Source organism: Scardinius erythrophthalmus, assembly GCF_964197995.2.
Source record: "Scardinius erythrophthalmus genome assembly, chromosome: 21".
In the NCBI taxonomy this organism is placed as follows: Eukaryota; Metazoa; Chordata; class Actinopteri; order Cypriniformes; family Leuciscidae; genus Scardinius; species Scardinius erythrophthalmus.
Window position 1 is genome coordinate 35,177,618 of NC_138241.1, and position 23,822 is coordinate 35,201,439.

Here is a 23,822-nt window from a genome sequence, read left to right on the forward strand (position 1 = left end):
ATGTTTCCCATTAGATTCAAAGCCCTTCTTTGGTTCTGACCCGTGATAATGCAGAAAGTAATTTTTATATTTTTTATATAATGCATATAGTAATGGATTATTATCGTAAATTTGGATCTGTTTCTCAAACAAAGCTATGGGCAATTTTGAGATTTAGGACTTTGGCTCCTTTTTTGCCAATGGTTCTCTTTAGATATTCATTAATGTAAATTTCATTGTACTACAGTTTAAAATATTGTAATATGATGGTTTATTTTAATATGCATAAGCTATGTATTTTTGGAGGGCTGAATTAATCTGCATATTGACAGACTTGGTTTAGATTGCATCTCCTGATTTTTGTGTCTGCCGAGGGCAAGGTTTAAACAGACATAAAGCAGCAGATGCGTTTCACTTCTGCTCTGCTCAAGAACTTGGCAGAAAACCTGCCTTTGGATGCTCTGCGCTGCTTTCTGAAAGACCTTTTAACAACCTACTGTCTTTGTTTGATCATTAAGAGAACAGTTGTTATCGCATTACACTGGCTTCTGTCTTGAATCACCAAGTAGTCTAAATGTTTCCTAACATTTAACACGACTTATGTTAATTAAGTTTTCTTGTAGCAGTAATGAAGCTTTTACATGATCTTTTCCCAGCCTCTCTCTGACCTTTGCCTGTTTCTGAATTGCTGCTGCACCTTTAATACATTTATATGTAAATGGACTTGGTTATGATATTTATATGTAGTTAATTGTTGGTGGTCAGATGATTGTGATAACCTCAATTTGCATGGCATAATATTGACGATTTCTTGAATGTGTCAGTTGAGTTGTTTTTTGTGAGTGTGTGTGCAAGCCGGTCATTTACTGTTTTGTCTTTTGTTTTTTTTCTGCACTGGCATGGCAGAGACTGAAAATGATCAATGCAAATAGATTTGAGCTCTTAACCATCACATCATGGGCCATTTTCAGCATTCTGCCCTTCAGATTGAGTTTGCCGGAGGATAGTGTTACAGCAGAGAGAGAAATAAACGCACATGCAGGATCCCTGAAGCTTTTTTTGATCAGTGATTGATTTTGTCATTTACTCGCAATCATGAAACTCCGACCTCATTTTGTATTTTGTTGATTAAAGAAAATTTGGCAAAATATCCAAAATATGTTTTCCGTATAATGAAAGTATTTATTAATATTATATATTATAAATGTGTGTGTGTGTGTGTGTGTGTGTGTGTGTGTGTGTATATATATATATATGTATGTATATTAGGGCTGTCATTTAGCGTTTGAAAATCTTTGCGTCCCTCTTTGCGTTCGTCCTAATGCCTGTTAGTTGTCCGTGGATTTGACCATATTTGGCGTTGAAAATGGAAACGTCTTTAGACATGGAAAATCGATTTTACAATCGATTCAATGAATGTCTCAAAAATCGAACAGGATTTTTTCACTAAAGTGACAGCACTATATGTGTGTGTGTGTGTGTGTGTGTGTGTGTGTGTGTGTGTGTGTGTGTGTGTGTGTATATATGTATGCGCATGCACATTTTCTTTTTGGTACACAATTTTTATTTTTTATTTACTAACCCTGTCAAGCTCCAGAATTACTCTAAGCATCATAAAAGTGCTTAGTCTACAAGTCTTCTGAAGTTATGCCGATGTTATATTCGTGTGGAGAACAGACTGAAATTAAGTCGTTATTGATTGATAATCTTTTGCCACAGCTGTCAAATCTCATTCACATTTGTGTTCAATTAAAAAACGCTGTTTGTGCCAGGATTGATGTCATCTGCTCCAAACGCCACTGCAACATTATGGCTTCTTTGTTCCTTCTGAATAGAGATGCACCGATTACAATTTTCTGGGCCGATTCCGATTTCCGATTTTTCATTAAGTTTGACCTGCCGATACCGATTTTGGCCGATTCCGATTTTATTTTTTCTAACCACTTTACAGCACACACAAATATTTATTTTATATAATTTCTGTAATAGAACATTTTACAATTTGCATAGTTCACACACATCTAAAGTGCAGTGTTGTGGAAAAAACATTTCCTTTTCACATTCAATATCCAATAATTTTATATAGCCTATATATGTATTTAGCGAACAAAACGTCTGTATGAAAACAGGGAATGGCAATAAAATAATATATAAATACAAAATAAAATAAATATAGCCTTGCAGTATAAAGATATTTCTCAAAGCACACACACACAGGCCTATTGCAATCACTTGTACAAACTGAATAATAAAACAAGTTTAAATGGGTACATTTTCTATAAATATTAGTCTTTGTTTTCTTTTCTGACATAGCCTACTCCAGTTCTTGTTAAAACGCGCAAATTCTGTGCATTTTGGGCACTTTTTTTGTGAAACCCTATTTAGGCTATTTTATCCATCAAAAGTGTGCTTTCCCTTTAATTGAGCGTGAGCAGTGCAGCAAATAGACTCGGCGCCGAAACACGCGCTTCACTGCTCGCGACGCTCCTGCTTGACGCTCACGCGCTGCTCCTGCTCCCGTTGTGAATGCACTCATTGATTAACATGCACGCCGAAGAAAAAAAAAAACGCGCTTGCGGTCTGAACGGACGTAATTCACGAGGTTTTCTACATGTGCTCCGTGTGCACGTGTGATGCTGATGTTGCGCGATGTTAATAATCATGCGGCGCCCGAGTGCATTTGACCGGCATAAAATCGGCATTTGTCAGACTGACCGGCCGGTCGCCGGTTACGGGAAAATCGGCCAATTCCGGTCACCAGCCGATCAATCGGTGCATCTCTACTTCTGAACCCTTTGGATTATTAGTACAGACTACAGACAGTCATTAGACTATTAGTTTTTACATTTTTGTTAAATGTTACGCTGTGCTAGTCTTTTCTCCCCGTTTGTGACGTATATCTAAGTGAAACGGCTTCTGGAACATGAACAAATGTGGGCAGGGCTTGATTTTGTCAGAGGAATTGATTGGATGGTTGTGGTTTGCTATTGGATGCATCTCATGTGAGTGACAGGTTGCCCCGCCCTCATCATCATCTCAGAAGAGATTTCGCTGCAGGATATTCCAATTCAAGATTACGGGCCACATGAATTTAACAAGATGACGTGCACAGATAAATCATTTATTATAAATACTGCAATATTCCATAAATTTAAAAAAATGTTTTCCATTTTGAATTCACGTGACCTTAATATTGATTACGCACAATGCATAAATGAGCTACGGTATTGATTATCAGTGATCGGTCTTAAATTAGGGTCTGTTTCTGAAACAAGGCTATTGTTTGACTTTGGAAGACTTCAAATACAATGCACAAGATGAGTGGATACAAGTCTATTTATATGGTTTAACTTTATATGGTAAAGGCGAGACACAGGCAAAACCCTACATATGTATAGGCTATAATATGAAGAGTTCAGATGCAAAAGCCTCTAAGTGCCATCAGAAATTTTCTTCTAGAATGATAATTTTATCAATCTCGTATATTTAAGTTCAATAATTTCACTTAAATGACAATTAATAGGTAATCTTCATTGTCATTTAAGTGAAATTACTGAACTTAAATATACAAGCTTGATAAAAATGATCATTCTAGAAGAAAATTTCTGATGGCACTTAGAGGCTTTTGCATCTAAACTATATATCTATTAGGGATGTCAATTTTCACAAATTCCCATGACCGATCGTCGTTTAAATTAACGATCAATTAATCGATTAATCGTTAGCCTTAATACTGGGATATGCGTCAACTGCAGTGGCATATGGCAAACAGCATGACAGGATGTTCCTCACCAAATCAATTAGAATTGTTTTAAATACAAATAAAGGGCTAGTAGGATTGTAAAATGTTTCGATTGTGATTTATAATTAAATTAATTATTTAATAATCAAATATAACTACTAATACAACGCGTCACCAACGCCGCCTCATATGCGCTAGAATGTGTGACTGTTGTGGACGCGCTCTTCCTGGAACAACTGCACGCGCTGAATGAATCTGCTACCGTTAAACTGGAGCACTTTGCTAGCACGTTATTTATCTAAAAGAACGCATCCTATATGAGATTAATCAGATATATTTAAAATAAACATAATATTACAAATTATATCTGCACAAAATGACGCAAATTCATGCACAAGTGAACTTGAACTAAGTTACGTGCCATTCATTCAGAACTACTCATGTTGTGGACGCGCGCTTCCTGGAGCAACGCGACACGGCAACTAAACCCAAATAATTCACAATGTTTTATTACAATATTGTTCTCTTTATAATGTTATGTAATATTACAGTCCCAATAGTCATTATTAGTCGTGCACTGCCGTTTGAGCTGCGCGCGCTGAAGCTGACGCTTTACTACAGAGTTAATTCTTAACCAAATGCATCCAATATGAGATAAATCAGATATAGATAGGCAGGGAACTACACTGCGACCAAAATGGTCGCATATGCGACCTTTTGAAATGCCATTGCGACCAAAATTTTTAATGGGTCGCAAATGTATGACTGATTATTTTTGTACCTGTGTTTTAGGCAATGTGCTATGATTTACTACGAGCATTTATTAAAACAGAAATGAGTATTTTAAGAATACGTTTTATAACGTGCTCTGAGCATTCAACACATCAAGTTGGCTTCAGCCCCGCGACCGTTACTTAGATTAAAACGTACCATTGTATCTGCGCGACTCGCGAGCTCTCTCTCTCTCTCACTAATACGGACGCGCGCGCGCACACACAGAGAGAAGATAATTGTAAAATGAAAATTGACGGGCTATAGTTTAAATTTTGTTCTTGCTTGGGTTTTTTTCTGTCAAAATGTCGGAAAGCATATTGTATTATCCATCCGTGTTTTTAAAATTCGTTAAATGACGGACGTTTTACAACACAGCCCTCGTTATATGTCGGATTCGTCAAACTTAGCCTACTTGATATTATTTTTAGAATAAGTGATTCGTTATGCTATTATTGGACTCCTGTCTATTCATTGTCAACTGTTTTCTATAAATATGTTTGTATTGGCTAACATTTATGCAGCTAATGCCTGTCCTGTTTAAAATGTGCAATGTTCAAATGCAAAGACAGCACGTCACAAATAGAAGCCCTTTCCCTGTGGCATTTAGTGTCATATTTGGTTATTGGAATAATAAATTAAGTAGCCTATCTTTATTGTACACCTGTTTTTTTTTTTTTTTTTTTTTTTTTTTTTTACTGTTTTCTAGGGGTTTCTTAATTTTAGACCAGCACACATTATATGCAATGCAATATAATGCATGTGTGTCCTATGTGTGACATATTTTGCACACAGGTAAAGGTGCCCAACATAAGTCATTTCTAAAGTAAAAAAAAAAAGTGTTTTGGAAAATTTCTCTTTATTTGATTATCAGTAAATTTGTTTTCTATACAGAGATATCGATATCGGCCATAACAGCAATATTAATATCGGTTATTATCGATATCGGCCACAATTTTCACATCGGTGCATCACTACTTAAGAGTTCATGAGTCTGCCCATCTGTGCCAACCATAGCATGTTGAAATCCATTTTGCACTTTATTGTGTACTGTATTTTCTATTGCAGTAAATCTATCCCAACCAATGTTAAAGAAAACAAAAACAAGAAGGCATGTGCTTTAAAAGATGGCAAGTAAAATAAAAAGCACATCTGTATGCAATACAGTTTCATTATTGTTCATTATTATTCAGAGCGGCTTACTATAAACAATTTGTGCGACCAAATCATGTTTTGCGCCAGTAACTGAAAAAGTTAGTAGCGCAAGTGCCACCAGTGGAAAAGGTTAGTGTAGTTCCCTGATAGGCATACACAAAATAAACAGTATTAGGCTACTACAACTTACATTTGAACAAAACAAAAGGCTGCGAATGCACACGCAAACTTACATGATGATGGTGTAAAATGGTCCCAAACATAACTCCGATGCGCTCGCTTTACATGTTTCGCGGTTGAGCAGCGCGCCGCGCACGCGCATGAAGACCTGCTTAATCGATGATCGATAAGTTCTATCGATTAAATGTATTATCGACAATTAATCGATCGTCGATTAATCGTTGACATCCCTAATATCTATATATATAAAAATCTTGGCCAATACCGATAATTCTTTATATTTGAAAGCCGATAACCGATATATTGGCCGATAAATCTAAATCCAAATTTTTATATAATTTTTGAGAGCCTGATTACAAAAACAAAAGTCTCACCATTTAAATCCACGTCCCAAAACACACAATTATAATGTTTTCATTATAATTTAGGCTACGTTCACACTGCAGGGCTTAATGCTCAATTCCGATTTTTTGAAAAAATGAGATTTTTTTGCAAGGCCGTTCACATTTCCAATTAAATGCGACCTTTTGTGATCTCCTGTGTGAACGTGAAATGACCCAGAAGTGACCAGCATGCGCAGAAGAGTACTCAACGGTCAACGACGTCACTTGTTGTTTGCGGAAGTAGCTAAACTTTAACCAGAGCCCGATCTCTGCTTTAACTAACTGTGATTCTCTCACTCTCTCACACACACACACACGAGCGCACGCAGGGACCGTTACACAAGAGCCAGACAGCAGCCGCTGACCTATCTAATATCAGATTCAGCACAAATAAGTTAACATAACTGCCGTGGGCTTTTTTTTTTTTTTTTTTTTAATTAACGGGCTCGTCGAGGTCGACCCGCTCGGCAGATTTACCTCAGCTCGACGAATATGCAGTCTGTTTTCAAACCGACGACTACTTCAATGCAGAATTATGACGTTTTTCGCGTATCAATGACGTGCGGGTCGGATACATGCGACCTGGCCGTTCAGACTGAAGTCGCATTTGAAAAGATCGGATATGTATCGGATTTGGGACCACATACCCAAGTGGCCTGGGTCGCATTTGAAAAGATCGGATCTGTGTCGTTCAGACTGTCATGAAAAGATCAGATACAGGTCGCATAGGGGCAAAAAAATCGGAATTGGGTCGTTTCAGCCTGCAGTGTGAACGTAGCCTTTATGTAGCCGATATGACAGCACATGTTGCACTTAACCGTATTTTCCTTTTGTGAATCATATTTTAAGCAATTAAAAACCATCATGTTCAACATTGCGTATCTGAAGTGTCTCAGCTGAAGGAAATATTCCATTATTTATCGGCTTTAATATATCGGCCAAATTTTCAAATCAGGCCGATAACGATAACATTAAAAATAAACGTATATCAGGTGATACCGATATGGTCGTGCGTCGCTACTCGTAACCTTAATCTGAATTTCCTCTTGCAGAATCTCTTCTCTGATGACGAGGGCGTGGCAACCTGTCAATCACATGAGATCCACCAATAGCAAACCACAACCGTCCAAGCCCCGCCCTACATGTGTTCTTGTTGCAGCAAGCGTTTCACTTAGATGTACGTCACAAATAGGGAAGAAAAGACTTCTGTTTCATGCTGACTTTAAGTTGTGTGCATATATGATGTGACAGGACAGATATATTGTTATAGCGAGCGTTGTTAATTAGCATTAAACTAGCAAACGTACTGAAGACTTTAGTCTGCAAGCGATCATACTGCACTAAGCTATGCTAATCTTGTCATTGTGAATCAGCTGATCTCCGTCAGTGCGTTATGTTATCTGCTAAGTCCGTCAGATCACATTCGCCCGGCTGTTCAACAGCTCTCCTTTTATCCTGAATATTTCATTAAAGCTCTTCTGGCAGGGGAAAGTCAGGCGTTCGTGTCAGTTACGCTGTTTTACGGAGCCTGTCGTCTCCGCTTCCACGTTTATTTGATCTTGTGAATGGAAAACATCTTCCCTTTGGATGTGTGTACTGTGGTGTAGAAGCTCTAGTTGAGTCATTATAAGGGTTGTTTATATCAGGTAAGGGTTTTTTTCTGCCGTACATGGTGTGAATTTTGATTCATTCAAGCAATTTTCATTTTCATAATACGGGACAGTTTTTACACTCATTGAAGGCAAGAATCTTGTAATTTTGAAGATGTCATTTGTTTAGTTTCTAATAAAGTAGATCTTTTGATCATGAAGCTGTAGTAAATGCCTGGTCGTTTGCTTTGACAGAAATTCAGTTGAAGTCTGAAACTCAAAATCATTTAGTAGACGAGCCTCAAATTCGATGAATGTCTATCACTCATATTTTGACATTGCAGGAACATTTTGATTGAATGATTTAATATGCATTCATTTTCTAGTCAATTAAGTAAGTGATGTATCTTTTCTTTGGAGTCACTAATGGACTCATGAGTCAAGATCCGAAAATGAACCGTACAAGTTGTGCATGTGTGAGGAACAGATGACGAGTCTTTATTCAATCTTCCCCTCCGCTGTAACTCGCAGTGTTTGATTGCAGTGACACATGAGAAGCAATGGCGTCAGCGCTCTATTTTTGTAGTGCATATGATTGTATTGTCTATTTCAGAGCTTTAGGGAACGGTAGGATTGTCAGTGAAATATCAGACATTTTAGAATAGATGTATTGTATGACTTCAGAAGCCGTTAAATATAGTGCACGCGCCTTGCTGTGCTATTTACCATTTTTGGAGTTTGCTAGTATAAAATCACATCCTCTTGTTTGTTATGTGAAAAACTGGAGCTCAGACATTCTGCTTATGATTTTGGGCTGAACGATTAATTAAAACAAATGAGAAACTATTAAAAAAAAAAAAATCTGTGGTTTATGTAAATTAATACATGAGCTGCTTTAGCTGGGTTTCCATTCAAACGACAAACGTGAAGCGAATCTTAAAGGTGCATTGCGCAACATTTCATGTTAAAAATACCCGTTTTTCTAACCCATACATGCTTAAACAATTGCCTGATGGGCTGAATGAGCCCTTCTCTGATCACTGCGATTGCCTCTATAATCCTGTACAGTAAAATAAATAAGAGGGATTCGGGACGGAATTTGAGACTGGGAGTGACGTCATGAGCGTGCACACCTCTGGTTGCAGTTTCGCTTGTCGCCAGAGGGGGCATAGTTCTGCAAAAACTCAGAGACTTGTGCAATGCACCTTTAAGTTCGCAAAAAAAAAAAAAAAAATGCGATTTGGGTTGTTCGAGCAAATGATGGTGGTATTGGTAACCTAGCAACCAACCGTAAATAAAACACCGTCAGCGGAAACAGCTGATTAGTCACATGGGTTTAATGTTCGCTACGTCAGGATTTATTTGGCAAATGCGTTTCCATCTCCTATTATTCGCATTAAGTCAAAGACCACCTCCTCGAAATTTGGTGCGTCCATCTCTCGTTTCTGATGCGATACTTCAAAATGCGCAATAAAAACAGGGTGATGGAAACATGGGTATTGTAAGATCTCATTTCAAAAATGAAGAAATTGAGACATAAATGGTAGTATTGTAATTTTACAGTTGTACTTTTAAAAAATGACTATTTAACAATACGTAGTTTACAGTGCAGTAATATTACAATAGTTATTTATATTTATATTATTATTATTATCATCGTCATTATTATTTCAGTAATTAAATTTTATATAATAAATCATTAAATAAAAAGTTATTATATAGAAAAGTGTGTGTATGTGTGTGTATATATATATATATATATATATATATATATATATATATATATATATATATTACTACAGGGCCGTTGAATGCTTGAATCTGATTGGTTGACGAACGTTCTAAGGTGTGCATTATTTTCAGGGAAACGCACAGCTAAAGTAGTTCCAGGCAGGTCTTGACCGCATTACAGTTCCATATCACTTCGCGTAGTTAACGGTAATAACGGAAAATAGGATACAATTCATAACAAGAAAAAACATTTAGCCCCATGCGCTTGATCTGGAATTTTCAATGTCTAGCTTCACAATCAATGGAAACATGCAGTTTAATTTTAATAAATAAAGTATATTCCTATCTATAATCAAAAGAAAATTAAACTGAATATAGGCTAAATAAATGGATAGTCCTGCAGCACGGATTTTTATTGCACATAATATAACAAATAAATAATTAATAGGCCTTACTTGTTAAAAGGCTTTTTTTTTTTAATTATTTGGCTAGTCTGTCATCTGTCAATAATAGAAAAAAAAAGAATGAACGAATTAATTCAAACGAATTGAATTAATAAATAAATAATAATATTGACGCACATGCTTTTCTGTCTCATTGCAACATCTCTCTCTAATAACTGCATTAATAACTGGGGACACACTTTAAGGCCGGTTATGAATGTAATTTGATACTTATGACTGATCATGCCCAAACGCGTGTTCAGCGCGTTCAGTCTGTGTTCAGAGTCGGTGTGTAAAATCTGCTGCTGCGATGAAAACAGTCAGAGAATGTGTCAGCTAGTCGTGTGTCCCAGCATTAGTCTGCTATCCGTGGCTCAAACCTCCGTTACTAACTCTAAAATGACGTTTTGGAATTCGCAACGGAGGCATTGGTTTGCTAGATGCGTAAGAAATTAGTCCTACATACAAGAGCGTTTTAATGACAACAACTTTACAAACGTCTTGAAATACATAATCTGAACAATGTTTCGAGGTGTGGTAACTGTAGTATAAGCGGAATAATTGACTTCAGGCCGTTGAATTATTAGAAAAATAATGCACACCCGAGGTGAACGGCCACTCCGCTTCTCGTCGTGACCGCATTACCACCTCGGGCGTGCATTATTTTTCTAATAATTCAATGGCCTGAAGTCAATTATTCCATATATATATATATATATGAAAATATAAATAAAATAATAATAATTTTTTCCTCAAATCATTGTCAGGAAGAAAATATGCATTTGGAAAGATGTCATGTCGCAGTAACCATTTTAGTGTATTTTTTTTTTTTTCAAACCATTTTTGAGGAGCATCATCTGAAGGATATTTCAGTAACTGGCCCTGTTGTGTGTAATGACCAGATGATTATGTGTGTGTTCAGCGTTCATGTTCAAGTCTTTCCTCTGGCGAGTGTTGACGTCATTGTAATGATCTGAAGCGGTGGCTATTTCTGTGTCCTCACGATATCTGTGTGGAGGGCCGTTTCTGAATCATATTCAGGGCTGGTTGGTAATCAAGCGATTGCTCATGTTTCTGACCCGTCTGGTTGAGTCTTCCCTGTGGCGTGGTTTAGTTTATCTGGCTGTAAACTCTTCATGAACCCGTCAGCATGTCTGAGCGAACACAGCGACTCCACCGATTCAGCTCATGTTAAACTGAACAGGCTGAAATATGAAAATATAAATCATAAATCCTGAGCTGATAATACTCATATTGGATGTTCACTGAATAGTGTCACAGTTTCCTCACAAACATTGATTTTCTGCCTGAAACCAAATATTGACTGTTTCTTGCTGAGCACTATATTTCTTTAGACTAGAGGACTTGTTCTCTCACCCAGTTTCATGTGAGTGTGTGTGTGTGTGAGTGTGAGTGTGAGTGTGAGTGTGTGTGTGTGTGTGTGTGTGTGTGAGTGTGTGAGTGTGTGAGTGAGTGTGTGTGTGTGTGTGAGTAAGTAAGTGAAGAGGGTTCAAAGTAGTCAAGTCAGCTTTATTTCTATAACGCTTTCTATAACAGAAAAATAATGCATTTCGGATGTTGTTCGGTTGTAAAGATCATCAAATATTAATTTCATCTTCTGTAAAGCTTCTGCAAAAATTTGTCATCGTCCAGCTCATTCAAGATTAATAATTATGTTGAATATTAAGTGGCAGAAATCCTGTTTTCATGAGATGTTTTGGGAGTTTCTTAGGAGTTTGTGATTTGGACCTCAGTGTGTTATAATATATCTAGTATATTAATTTATGCACTATAATTTGAGTTAATGCACTTCAGTCAGACAGCAGAATTTAATCTAATGATTCAATAAAAGTGGGTGAATCCCTCCCCCCAAAAAAAGTCCATGTCATTTCCACCCCCAAAAAAAGCAAAAACACAAAATTATATTTTGCATAAAGGAAATGCAACCTATTTTTAATTTTAAGGTTGTTGATTTGCATTGTGAAAATTCATGAGCTAATTTTATTACTTTGTAATCAAAAAATAATGTCGATGCTTATAAAGAATTAGTCTTGAAGTCCCCCTGTGGTGTAAATCCAGTTTTTAATGTTGTTTGTGTCTAAATGGTGTTTTTAATATGCTTTAAGACAAAGCATGTGTAAATTCATAAGTCGACAGCATTGCTGAGTATTTCCTCCTTTAAACTGCAGTGAACCAAAGACAGTCTCAAAAACACGCTTTGAAATCGCTGGTGTTTCTGACGTCACAAACTACCTTGTAACCAATCAGATCAACGTGTGATCGTCAACCAGTGGATCTCTGAGCTGAGTGAGTGAGTGGAGGCGGGGCTCATTTGCATATTCATAGAACCGCATATACTAAATGAGGCAAGGGTGTCGAGTTGCATTCAAGATATTTTAAGGCATGAATTGTTTCAAGGAAAAAATGGTTTAAATGTCATTCTGGTGATCAAAGATGAGTTTTCAGGGACACAGTTATTGACTGCATGGGCAGAAACCCGTTCAGTTTTATATTTTTACTCGAGTGCGACAGTTACATCAGATCTCTTTACCCAACATGATTTAGTTAATTCAGACTCAAACCTGCGTTCACACTGACCATGTTTAAATCGCTGTAGGCCGATTAACCCTTGTGTGGTGTTCACAACCCAATTACTCCTGTGGTGTTCCCGGTCAAAAATGACCGGACTATAAAAAATAACTTACAAATCACTTGTTATGCAATATTATCACCCAATATCGGATTCAATCTTTTTGTCCACTTGTTCTCTTTCAGTTAGGACTGGTTTTATATTTCTATTTGCATCTGATTAATTGTAGGCCTCATTTATTTTATAGTAGGCATCTAATTTTTTGAGTAAAAAAAACATTATTTTTGAATAATTTTAGAAATATTAAATGAAATCTAAAGAAAATTGGCACTGTTGATCACACTAGTCTACTTTAATATTTCACCAGGAATTTTGTTTTGAAAAACTTTTATTTTGTACAAAATGGCACATTGTCACACTTGTGGTGTTCCCGGTCAAAAATGACCGGACTACAAAAAATAGCTTATAAATCACTCATTATGCAATATTATCACCCAATATTGGATTCAATATTTTTGTCTACTTGTTCTCTTTCAGTTAGGACTGGTTTTATATTTCTATTTGCATCTGATTAATTGTAGGCCTTATTTATTTGATAGTAGGCATCTCATTTTTTGAGTTAAAAAAACATTATTTTTGAATAATTTTGGAAATATTAAATGAAATCTGAAGAAAATTGGCACTGTTAAACACACCAGTCTACTTTAATATTTCACCAGGAATTTTGTTTTTAAAAACTTTTATTTTGTACAAAATGGCACATTGTCACACTTGTGGTGTTCCCGGTCAAAAATGACCGGACTACAAAAAATAGCTTATAAATCACTCATTATGCAATATTATCACCCAATATTGGATTCAATCTTTTTGTCCACTTGTTCTCTTTCAGTTAGGACTGGTTTTATATTTCTATTTGCATCTGATTAATTGTAGGCCTCATTTATTTGATAGTAGGCATCTCATTTTTTGAGTAAAAAAAACATTATTTTTGAATAATTTTGGAAATATTAAATGAAATCTAAAGAAAATTGGCACTGTTGATCACACTAGACTACTTTAATATTTCACCAGGAATTTTGTTTTGAAAAACTTTTATTTTGTACAAAATGGCACATTGTCACACTTGTGGTGTTCCCGGTCAAAAATGACCGGACTACAAAAAATAGCTTATAAATCACTCATTATGCAATATTATCACCCAATATTGGATTCAATCTTTTTGTCCACTTGTTCTCTTCCAATTATGACTGGTTTTATATTTCTATTTGCATCTGATTAATTGTAGGCCTCATTTATTTGATAGTAGGCATCTCATTTTTTGAGTAAAAAAAAAACATTATTTTTTAAATAATTTTGGAAAAATAAAATAAAATCTGAAGAAAATTGGCATTGATGATCACACTAGTCTACTTTAATTTTTCACCAGGAATTGTGTTTTAAAAAACTTTTATTTTGTACAAAATAGCACAGAGTTACACTTGTGTTGTTCCACTGGGCCATTGAGGGCCACTGTTTCAATTGGCCATTGAAAGTGAATGGGAGAGACATGTGTTAGAAGTCCACGAGGAATATCTTTACATCTGAGTGATGGATTATGGTGAGTTTGGGCTCTTTTAAATCTTAACAATCTCATGTAAATAATGATGTGCCATTTTCCACAATTTATGCATGCTTCATTGAGTTATGAGTTAAAACGCGACATAAGTGCTAGGCTACAACTATATTCAAGGCTCTGTGAGCGCATGTGGGGGTTTGTGTGTTACAACTCAATTAGGAATATCTTTAGATCTGAGTGATGGATTATGCTGAGTTTGGGCTCTTTTTAATAGTGATAGTCTGCTGAAAATAATGATGTACAGTTTTCTACGAACTGTGCATGCTTCGTGAAGTTATGAGCGAAAACCAAACGCGAGTGCTTCATGAGTATATACTTGGCTAGGTGCGTCTGTGGTATTTTCTGTGTTAGAACGCCATGAGGAATATCTTTAGATCTGATTGATGGAATATATTGAGTTTGGGCTCTTTTTAATCGTGAGCTCCTGCTGTAAATAACGATGTGCTATTTTTCATGATCAATATAATTTTCATGAAAATACGAGTAAAAAGGCCAAGTCTAAGCTACCTTGATTGGCTACGTGAGTCTGTGCGTCTGTGATATTTTTTTGTGTTAGAACTCCATGAGGAATATCTTTAGTTCTGAGTGATGGATTATGTTGAGTTTGAACTCATTTTAATTGTAAGCATCTGCTGTAAATAATGATGTGTCATTTTCCACAATCGGAGCATGTTTCATGAAGTTACGATCGGAAATGTGTCTAAAATTAAGCATCCATACATGGTTTACCCATGGGTCTCTTGAAGGGCTTCTTTTAGAAAAACCTCGCTCAAGTTTAGTAAAAAAGCCTGAAACAATTATGCTTGTTGTATTCTACTCATTGAGACCTTTCAAATGACATATGACACAGGACTATCAGAGCTGTATGATGTATTTGACATATTGCTGAATGTAATACAAAAAAGTAGTTTATAAATTATGATTTTTTTTATTTTTATTTATCAGCAAATAACTCAGCACTACTTAGGAGTTTATCAAATTGGCTACATTCATTGTAAATGTCAGACTCTAAGCTTTCAAATGACACCTATTTTAAGTTGATCAAGGTAATAGTTTTGAAAAATATTATGATTATTTATTTCGCAGCTAGGTGGCGCCTGCGGGGGGTACACTCAGTTTTAGAGGGATAACTCAGCAGATGTTAGGAGTTGATCAAAGTGATTAGATCCATTAAAAAGCTGAGATTCTAAGCTTTAAAATGATACATATTTTGTGTTGTTCCATTCATTGGTTGCATTGGTCTCTCCCATTCACTTTCAATGGCCCATTGAAACAATGGCCCACAATGGCCCTCAATGGCCCAGTGGAACACCACAAGTGTAACTCTGTGCCATATTGTACAAAATAAAAGTTTTTCAAAACACAATTCCTGGTGAAAAATTAAAGTAGACTAGTGTGATCAACAGTGGCAATTTTCTTCAATTTTTTTTTTTTTTTTTCCTAAATTATTCAAAAATAATGTTTTTTTTACTCAAAAATTGAGATGCCTTCTCTCAAATAAATGAGGCCTACAATTAATCAGATGCAAATAGAAATATAAAACCAGTCCTAATTGAAAGAGAACAAGTGGACAAAAAGATTGAATCCAATATTGGGTGATAATATTGCATAATGATTGATTTATAAGCTATTTATTGTAGTCCGGTCATTTTTGACCGGGAACACCACAAGTGTAACAATGTGCCATTTTGTACAAAATAAAAGTTTTTCAAAACAAAATTCCTGGTTAAATATTAAAGTAGACTAGTGTGATCAACAGTGGCAATTTTCTTCAGAATTTATTTAAAATTTCCAAAATTATTCAAAAATAATGTTTTTTTTACTCAAAAAATTAGATGCCTACTCTCAAATAAATGAGGCCTACGATTAATCAGATGCAAATAGAAATATAAAACCAGTCCTAATTGAAAGAGAACAAGTTGACAAAAAGATTGAATCCAATATCGGGTGATAATATAGCATAACAACTGATTTATAAGCTATTTTTTGTAGTCCGGTCATTTTTGACCGGGAACACCACAAGAGTGACAAGGTGACAAAACTCCCCCTAAAAAATTAATAAAATTGTCACAAAACATTTCAGAAGTAGTTATACCATTTGTGAATAAAGTCACTAAGTTTCAGTACAAAGCGATAACATTAACTAGTATTTTCAGGAAAAAGAAAATCTTCTCCGGGTCAAAATGACCCGAACACCACATGAGGGTTAACTAGAAAACTACCAGAGGCTGATTAAGATTTTTATTTATTTTTTGCTGGCATTTGCAAGCGAGCTAGTAACATGGATGATGTCATCGAAGGATGATGTAATGCTTCTCAAATGCAGACAAATTCAGGAGTAATCCTAATCTTGGAAGGAATTCAGACAGTAAGATAGTTTAACACTTCAGAATCAGCGCTTGTTCTTACAGATGTCACACTGATATGCAGTGAATCTGAGGCATGTGTGTGTGTGTGTGTTAGTTTATAGAGGCACCTCACTATAAGAAGCATGTTTTCAGGATAAACGTCTGACTCTGGCCACACGTCTCAGACGCTTCCACTGCTGACGTTATAGTTTACTGTCAGCCTCCGTGCGAGAGCTTCTCAGAGAGCTCTTGATACACACTCGTTAAGGTCAACCTCGTCTCGGAAATCTTTCTGCTGGCGGTTTTCCTTTCCCTCCGTTTGTGTTTGTGTGTGTGTGTGAAGCGGAAGCCAACACTGACGCCCCCTGGTGGAGGTTCCGGCGCCGCAGCTTTTGTTGTGTTTCCATGTTGAGTTTTCTAGTTCTGTTGTTTTTAAAGGGGTCATATAATGGTACATGCACTTTTACAATTTGATTGTACTGAAATGTGTGTTGGCAGTGCCTGTACACAACCATCATAAAATGATAAAAATCCATCCAGTGTTTTTTTTTTAATCTCCTTATATGTTTGACCCTCTCTGAAATCAAGCCGTTCGACCGTGTGACGTCACACGGTCGGACGCCCCTCCCACGATTGTGATTGACAGCTGCAGCGTTTCAACACACACCCGCCCTCGCTCATGAGCGAGCTGTCAATCATAGTCCGCGCGTCATTGTTGATACCCTCACTGGAGCGCTGTCTATGAGCAGAATGGCGTCTGCGATTGTTCTTCGGTGTAACAAGGAACACAGCAGTCATTTGAATGTTCCTAAATCCGAGCCATTGAAGATGCAGTGGCTGAGTTTTGTTTTTGAAGCATGCCCAAAGGATTGACGCGGGGATTCCCTCACGGGGATTCCCCACGATCGTCTTCGCTTTCCTGTTTGCGTGAATCATTTCACATCAGACAGCGTTACAAACGAGAAAAAACGGATCGGTACCAACGTGTTCCTGCTGAACCTCCAGAAGTGAGTGTGATGTTTTATTAACCTTTATATTAGTATTTATATTAATCTTTGCAAATTTGCAAACCTTGCTGCACGCTTCATGATGAATGCATCTAAGGTTTACACTCAGGTACATTACGGCATGTTTTCTATGTACGACCTTCTCAATATAATTCATAATCCCACGTTTATAATGAACAACGCGTGGTTATTGTGTTAGAATTGGTGTCCGCACAGAGCAGAGGGGCGGGGTGAGCAAAGCTCATTATCATTTAAAGACACATGCACTGAAACGGCGTGCTGAAAACAGAGCTGTTTTTGAGCAGGTAAAATTAGTGTTTTCTTACAATACTAATGAGAATTTTTAATTAAAGTATATTACAAACTTTTAATTTAGACCCTAAAGAATCATATTAGCTTGTACAAAAATGGCATTATATGACCCCTTTAAGTTAAGAAAAGTTCAAGTCTGTCTTAAGAAGGGTTCTACAGTGCGCTGGTGGACTTTGTCTAAATGCAGATCTGGTCCTGGTGACATTTAGGAAATCAAAGGCCTGTTTCACAGCATGTAGCATTTAAAAAAAAAAAAAAAAATTTATATATGTATATATCTGATGCATATTTATTAGTCATAAATAAATTAAACGGGTAAGATTTCTGCACTCAAATTTGTTTTCAAAATGAATTTATTTCTTAGAATCTGTTCATTCAACAATTTTGTATATGAACATGGTTAATAAATGGCTAGCTGTGGATCAAGCACTATTCTGTTAGTTAGTGTATTGAAACAAATCTGATTGACAAATATATAAACCTGGTAATTGTGTTTTTAAAATGCATTCAGTTTATTAGCACTGTTGCAGAAATCTGCATGACTGGCATATGCAATTATTAGTTTGATAAAACTGTAATTTAAATTAATGGAAATTTTGTATCAAATTCAAATGCATGAATCTTAAATGTTTTCCTAAATATTTGGAGTATCCGCAGGTTGCATGGATTTGTTTTGGCTCACGCTGCTGTGATTTACTGTGTGTGTGGTTAGTCAGTAAAAGCGTGTTTGTTGTTCTGTCTGTGGAGTAACAGGTCATCTGAGGTCGTGTTCAGAGCGCTGACGCAGCACACACGCGCACACACACACACAAACACACACACTGCTCGACTCAAGCTCCGGTGTCATCGATGATCACTTTAACAAGTGAATCCGTTACCCAGCCTCCCCTCTGCTCACCATATGTTCCCTATCAGCGCTCGTGTGTGTGTGTGTGTGTGTGTGTGTGTGTGTGTGTGTGTGTGTGTGTGTGTGTGTGTGTTTCAGTGCTGAACGCAGATTCACTCGTCAAGATCTTCACCTGTTCTTTCTGGATTAATGGTATTCGATATGTGTTTATATTGTATAGAATTTATATAATTAAGTGAGATATTATATATTCTCTCTTGTACTATATTGTGAAAAATATTAATGTAGATAGATTTTCAGTGAGAGTGAGTGTGTGAGAGAGAGAGAGTGTGTTGTGCTGCTGCATTTTACACAATGTATTTTATATTATATAAATTTAAAAGGTTTTTTTTCTGCAGTAGGCTGTCATATTGAGATTTAATTACTGATGCATTAATAACTATTAAATTGGTCTACACTGACATCATTTTTTTTATTTATTTTTCTTTCATCTAATAGTAGGGATGCACCAATATCAGTATTATGCCCGATATAATGATTTTGAATTGATTAGCACAAGCGACAATAATAAATTGTACATTTTATTATTATATTATATTATATTATATTACAGTAGTCAACATTTGAAGTGGATCAAAAAAGTTCATCAAAGTTGTCCTATATAAGACAAATTCATGTATAACTTTGAAAGGTTTTGATCCACTTCAAATGTTGACTACTGTGTGTGTGTGTGTGTGTGTGTGTGTGTGTGTGTGTGTGTGTGTGTGTGTGTGTGTGTGTGTGTGTGTATATTATTTATTTATTTATTTATTTTATATATAAATAAATAAATAAATAATTCTATTAAAAATATATACTCACTTGTTATCTTCCCAAAAGGAAAGCTTGGTTTAGATTTAATGTTTGTAAAATACAATGAATGCATTTCTTTTGAGTGAAGTTTTTCATTATATTAATAAAAAGAAATAGCAGTGGGCGGTCATTAAGATTTAATTAGTTGCATACAAATGGTTATAATTTCATATTTTAAATTGGCCTGTATTTATTAGAAGTACTATGCATTTAATTGTTTTTAAATAATTACTACATTAAATTTAGATTGCTTTTAATTTAATTTTAATATAATTTTGGATCTCTTGTTTCCAAGAATTATTTAATTGTATAAGTATAAATGTATACTTTCAGTCGGCCTATGGGTGTGTGTGCGTGCAACAAAGTTTCTGCGGTTTTAGACAAAAGCCTTTTTCCTACACAGTAATCGTGCATTTAATGATCAGCGATGTAGTTCTGCTCTCAGGAAGAGTCTCGTGAACGTGCGTGATGACCTTCACTGAACACACACTGATGGAAAGTCTGCATTTCAGACACACCCTGATTGTAAACACTCCTGTGTAATACAGTGCAGTGTGTGTGTGTGAGCCGCTGCTGCTCTCTGCAGGCCGTCACCTACATTACAGCTCGTGTGGTCAGTACACGTCTCTGCTGAACACCTGAGATGGACTGGTGTTTACATCTAGTATTAAGTCCTGTAATCGCTTTTTCGTGATTGCACACACACGTCACATACACACAGACTTCACAACTGACCCGTCACATGATCTGAGCCATGTTGATATCAGTCATACCAAAGTATTGTTTGCAGGCTTGTTTATGTGTGTATTTCAGCATTTCAGATTAGAAGCAGTTTTTGATTGACAGGTGAGTAGGCCTGTCAATCATTGTTGTCAGTCAAAGTTTTTATGTTGTGCTTTTCATAGTACACAATAATTCAAAGTAGCTTTACAGAAAATCATGATGTATAATAATGTTTCTAAAATCGCATTTAGCAGAGCTAGGTGACAGTTTATATTTTTGCGATAATGCAAGCAGTTAAAATTGGCTATTTATGCGAGTATACTGTAGGAATGCTGAAAGTTGGACATACTTTATATAAAAAGCTGTGCAATAACAGGCACATTTGCAACTAAAAACTAGTTGAGATTGGTTATAGTATATATTGCTTCAAGTTCTTGAAGTAATAGTATGTGGATAAAGTTGGATCTAATATATACTACTTTTAGTTATGCAATGCAATGATAATATAACTTTTATATTACAAGATTTAATGTTTATGTAAAATACAGTATATTATAAAAAATTAGCAGTGAGCTATCATAGTAAATTGATTACCGTTGCATGTAAAATGATTTTAAGTTTTAAATGGTCCTATATTTATTAATACTGTGTAGTGATATAATATTCTAGTTTTAAATTGATTCAATTAAATTGTTTCCTTAAATAAATAAATACAAATCTGGTAGTTGTGATTTGCTATTTGATATAATAAATAATAACATACTGGCCAAAAGTTTGGAAACATTATTTTAATGTTTTTGAAAAGTCTCTTCTGCTCATCAAGGCTGCATTTATTTAATTAAAAAATACAGTAATATTGTGAAATATTATAATAATTTATAATAACTGTTTTCTATGTGAATATACAGTAAAGTGTAATTTATTCCTGTGATCAAAGCTGAATTTACAGCATCATTACTCCAGTCTTCAGTGTCACATGATCCTTCAGAAATCATCCTAATATGAGGATTTGATGCTCAAGAAACATTTGATTATTTTTAGTTATTTTCAAGTTTAAAAAAAAAAATGTAGTTTAAACAGCAAAATGTGGGATCAGTAATTTATTTTTTATTTTTTTAATTAATTGTTTTATTCAGCAAGGACGTATTAAATTGATAAACGGTGATAGTAAAGATTTCTATTTTAAATAAATGCTGTTCTTTTTAACTTTATACATCAATGAATCCTGAAAAAGTATCAGTTTCCACATAAATATGAAGCAGCACGACCATAATCATAAATGTTTCTTGATCATCAAATCATCATATTAGAGTGATTTCTGAAGGATCATGTGGCACTGAAGACTGGAGTAATGATGCTGAAAATTCAGCTTTGATCACAGGAATAAATTACACTTTACTTTTGTGCGTGCGTGTAATCGTCCAGCTCTAATCTGCTAATGCACGTTTCTGACTCGCTCTGAATATGATTTGATTATTTCAGAGTCAGACTCTATTTCTACGTGTAAAACCCCTGTAGACTGAATATCATTGATCTGGTCTTCATACTGATCTTCTGTTCGGTGTCCTCAGGTCATTATCGAGGTGACGGAGATGCTGCACAATGCGAGTCTGCTGATCGACGACATCGAGGACAGCTCTAAGCTGCGGCGAGGCTACCCGGTGGCCCACAGCATCTACGGCGTCCCGTCCGTCATCAACTCCGCCAACTACGTCTACTTCCTCGGCCTGGAGAAGGTGCTGATGCTGGAGCACCCCGAGGCGGTGCGAGTCTTCACCCGGCAGCTCCTGGAGCTGCACCGTGGACAGGGCCTGGACATCCACTGGCGGGACACGTACACCTGTCCCAGCGAGAGCGAGTACCGGGCCATGGTGCTCCAGAAGACCGGCGGGCTCTTCGGCCTCGCTGTGGGACTCATGCAGCTCTTCTCCGACTGGAAACATGATCTAAAGCCTCTTTTAGACACTTTAGGCCTTTACTTTCAGATACGGGACGACTACGCCAACCTGAATTCGCGAGAGTACACCGCCAACAAGAGCTTCTGCGAAGACCTGACGGAGGGAAAGTTCTCCTTCCCCACCATTCACGCCATCTGGTCCCGTCCCGAGAGCACGCAGGTGCAGAATATCCTGAGGCAGCGCACGGAGAACCTGGATATTAAACGCTACTGCGTCGACTACCTGGAGAAGGTGGGATCGTTCGCGTACACGCGCCACACGCTGAGGGATCTGGAAGCGGAGGCGTATCGGCTCATCAAGGAGCTCGGAGGGAATCCCGAACTGGAGGCCTTGATGGAGCATCTGAGTCGCATGTATAAAGAGCCGGAGGGCGGGGCTTCTGATGGCCAATCAGAAGAGCCTGAGGGCGGGGCTTCTGATGGCCAATAAAGAGCCTGTGGGTGGAGCTTCTGCAGGCCAATCAGAAGAGCATGAGGGCGGGGCTTCTGCTGACCAACAAAGAGCCTGAGGGTGGGGCTTCTGCTGGCCAATAAAAAGAACATGGGGTGGAGCTTCTGCTGGCCAATCCATAGCGCTTGGGGGCGGAGCTGCAGCCAGCCAAGCAAAACAGAGTGATTGGTGTTCATCGCGTCTGAACACTGAACTGACTTCTCAAACTTTTTTTTGTCCACAGCAAATTGCCTTCAGTCCAAAGTCTCTCATTCTGTCTCGTATTTCAAGTTGTAACTGGAGTATGAAGTGTAGAAGAAACTGTTCTGGTGGAGAGATGCCGCTCGCTTCAGGATGAATGACAACCGTTACAAACTGACGGATGAAACACGTTTAAACTAACTCGTTTCACCTCAAAATCAAAGCAAATACATTGTTTTGCTTTAACAAAATGAAGCCAAATTTATATGGATCTTTACCATTTAATCATTTTTTTTGGCAGTGTCAATTATTTAGGACAATATAATTTCAATAATAATTTTAACTTTATTAGTAATATATTTAAACATATGTAAATGTCTGTTGTACTGCCTCTAATAGAATTTGTTTAAATCAGTAAATAATTTTATTGTAATGGAGTAAAAATTTTGTGAAAATAATTTGAGAATTGGAATGTCCAGACACACAATAATGTGAAATTAGTTTATATACACTTTGTGTGTGTGTGTATATTATTTATAATCTTCTATTTTTGCTTATGATTTTGGGGTGAAATGTGACCTGCACATTTTTGTGAATTTTTATTTGTCATTAAAATATTATCACTCCCGAGTGAAAATCTTGTTGTTGCCTGTAGTTTTGCAGATGCTGATGTTGAAACGAGGCCTTTAACACTCCTGGAATGAAGCTCGTGTCTTTCTACAGTTTAGCAGCGTTTGGTTTTGGTGACTGATGTTGATGATGGTGAGAGTTAAAGATGGATCTGTCACTTTGGTGCTCGAATACCTCTGAAATAGTGAACTGGGATGATATCTCACAGTGTTTGATGTATGAAAGGTCACTGGCTTTGACCTTTGATAATATGTGCACATTTGTTTAGACTCGTATAGCTGAGGTCAATGTTTTCAGGGAACACTTCTGTTCTGTGAATAAACACTTTCATACACTA

The 23,822-nt window shown here is 36.5% G+C and overlaps 1 protein-coding gene across 1 annotated transcript in view; it reads left to right on the plus strand.

Annotated features, from left to right (window-relative positions):
* Positions 1–23,822, plus strand: part of ggps1 (geranylgeranyl diphosphate synthase 1) — a 42,015-nt gene extending 18,193 nt beyond the window's left edge. Inside the window, exon 4 of the mRNA XM_081351924.1 lies at positions 21,839–23,822. Within this exon, the coding sequence (XP_081208050.1) occupies positions 21,839–22,654 (816 nt within the window). The 3' untranslated portion in view covers positions 22,655–23,822. The remainder of the gene's footprint in view (positions 1–21,838) is intronic.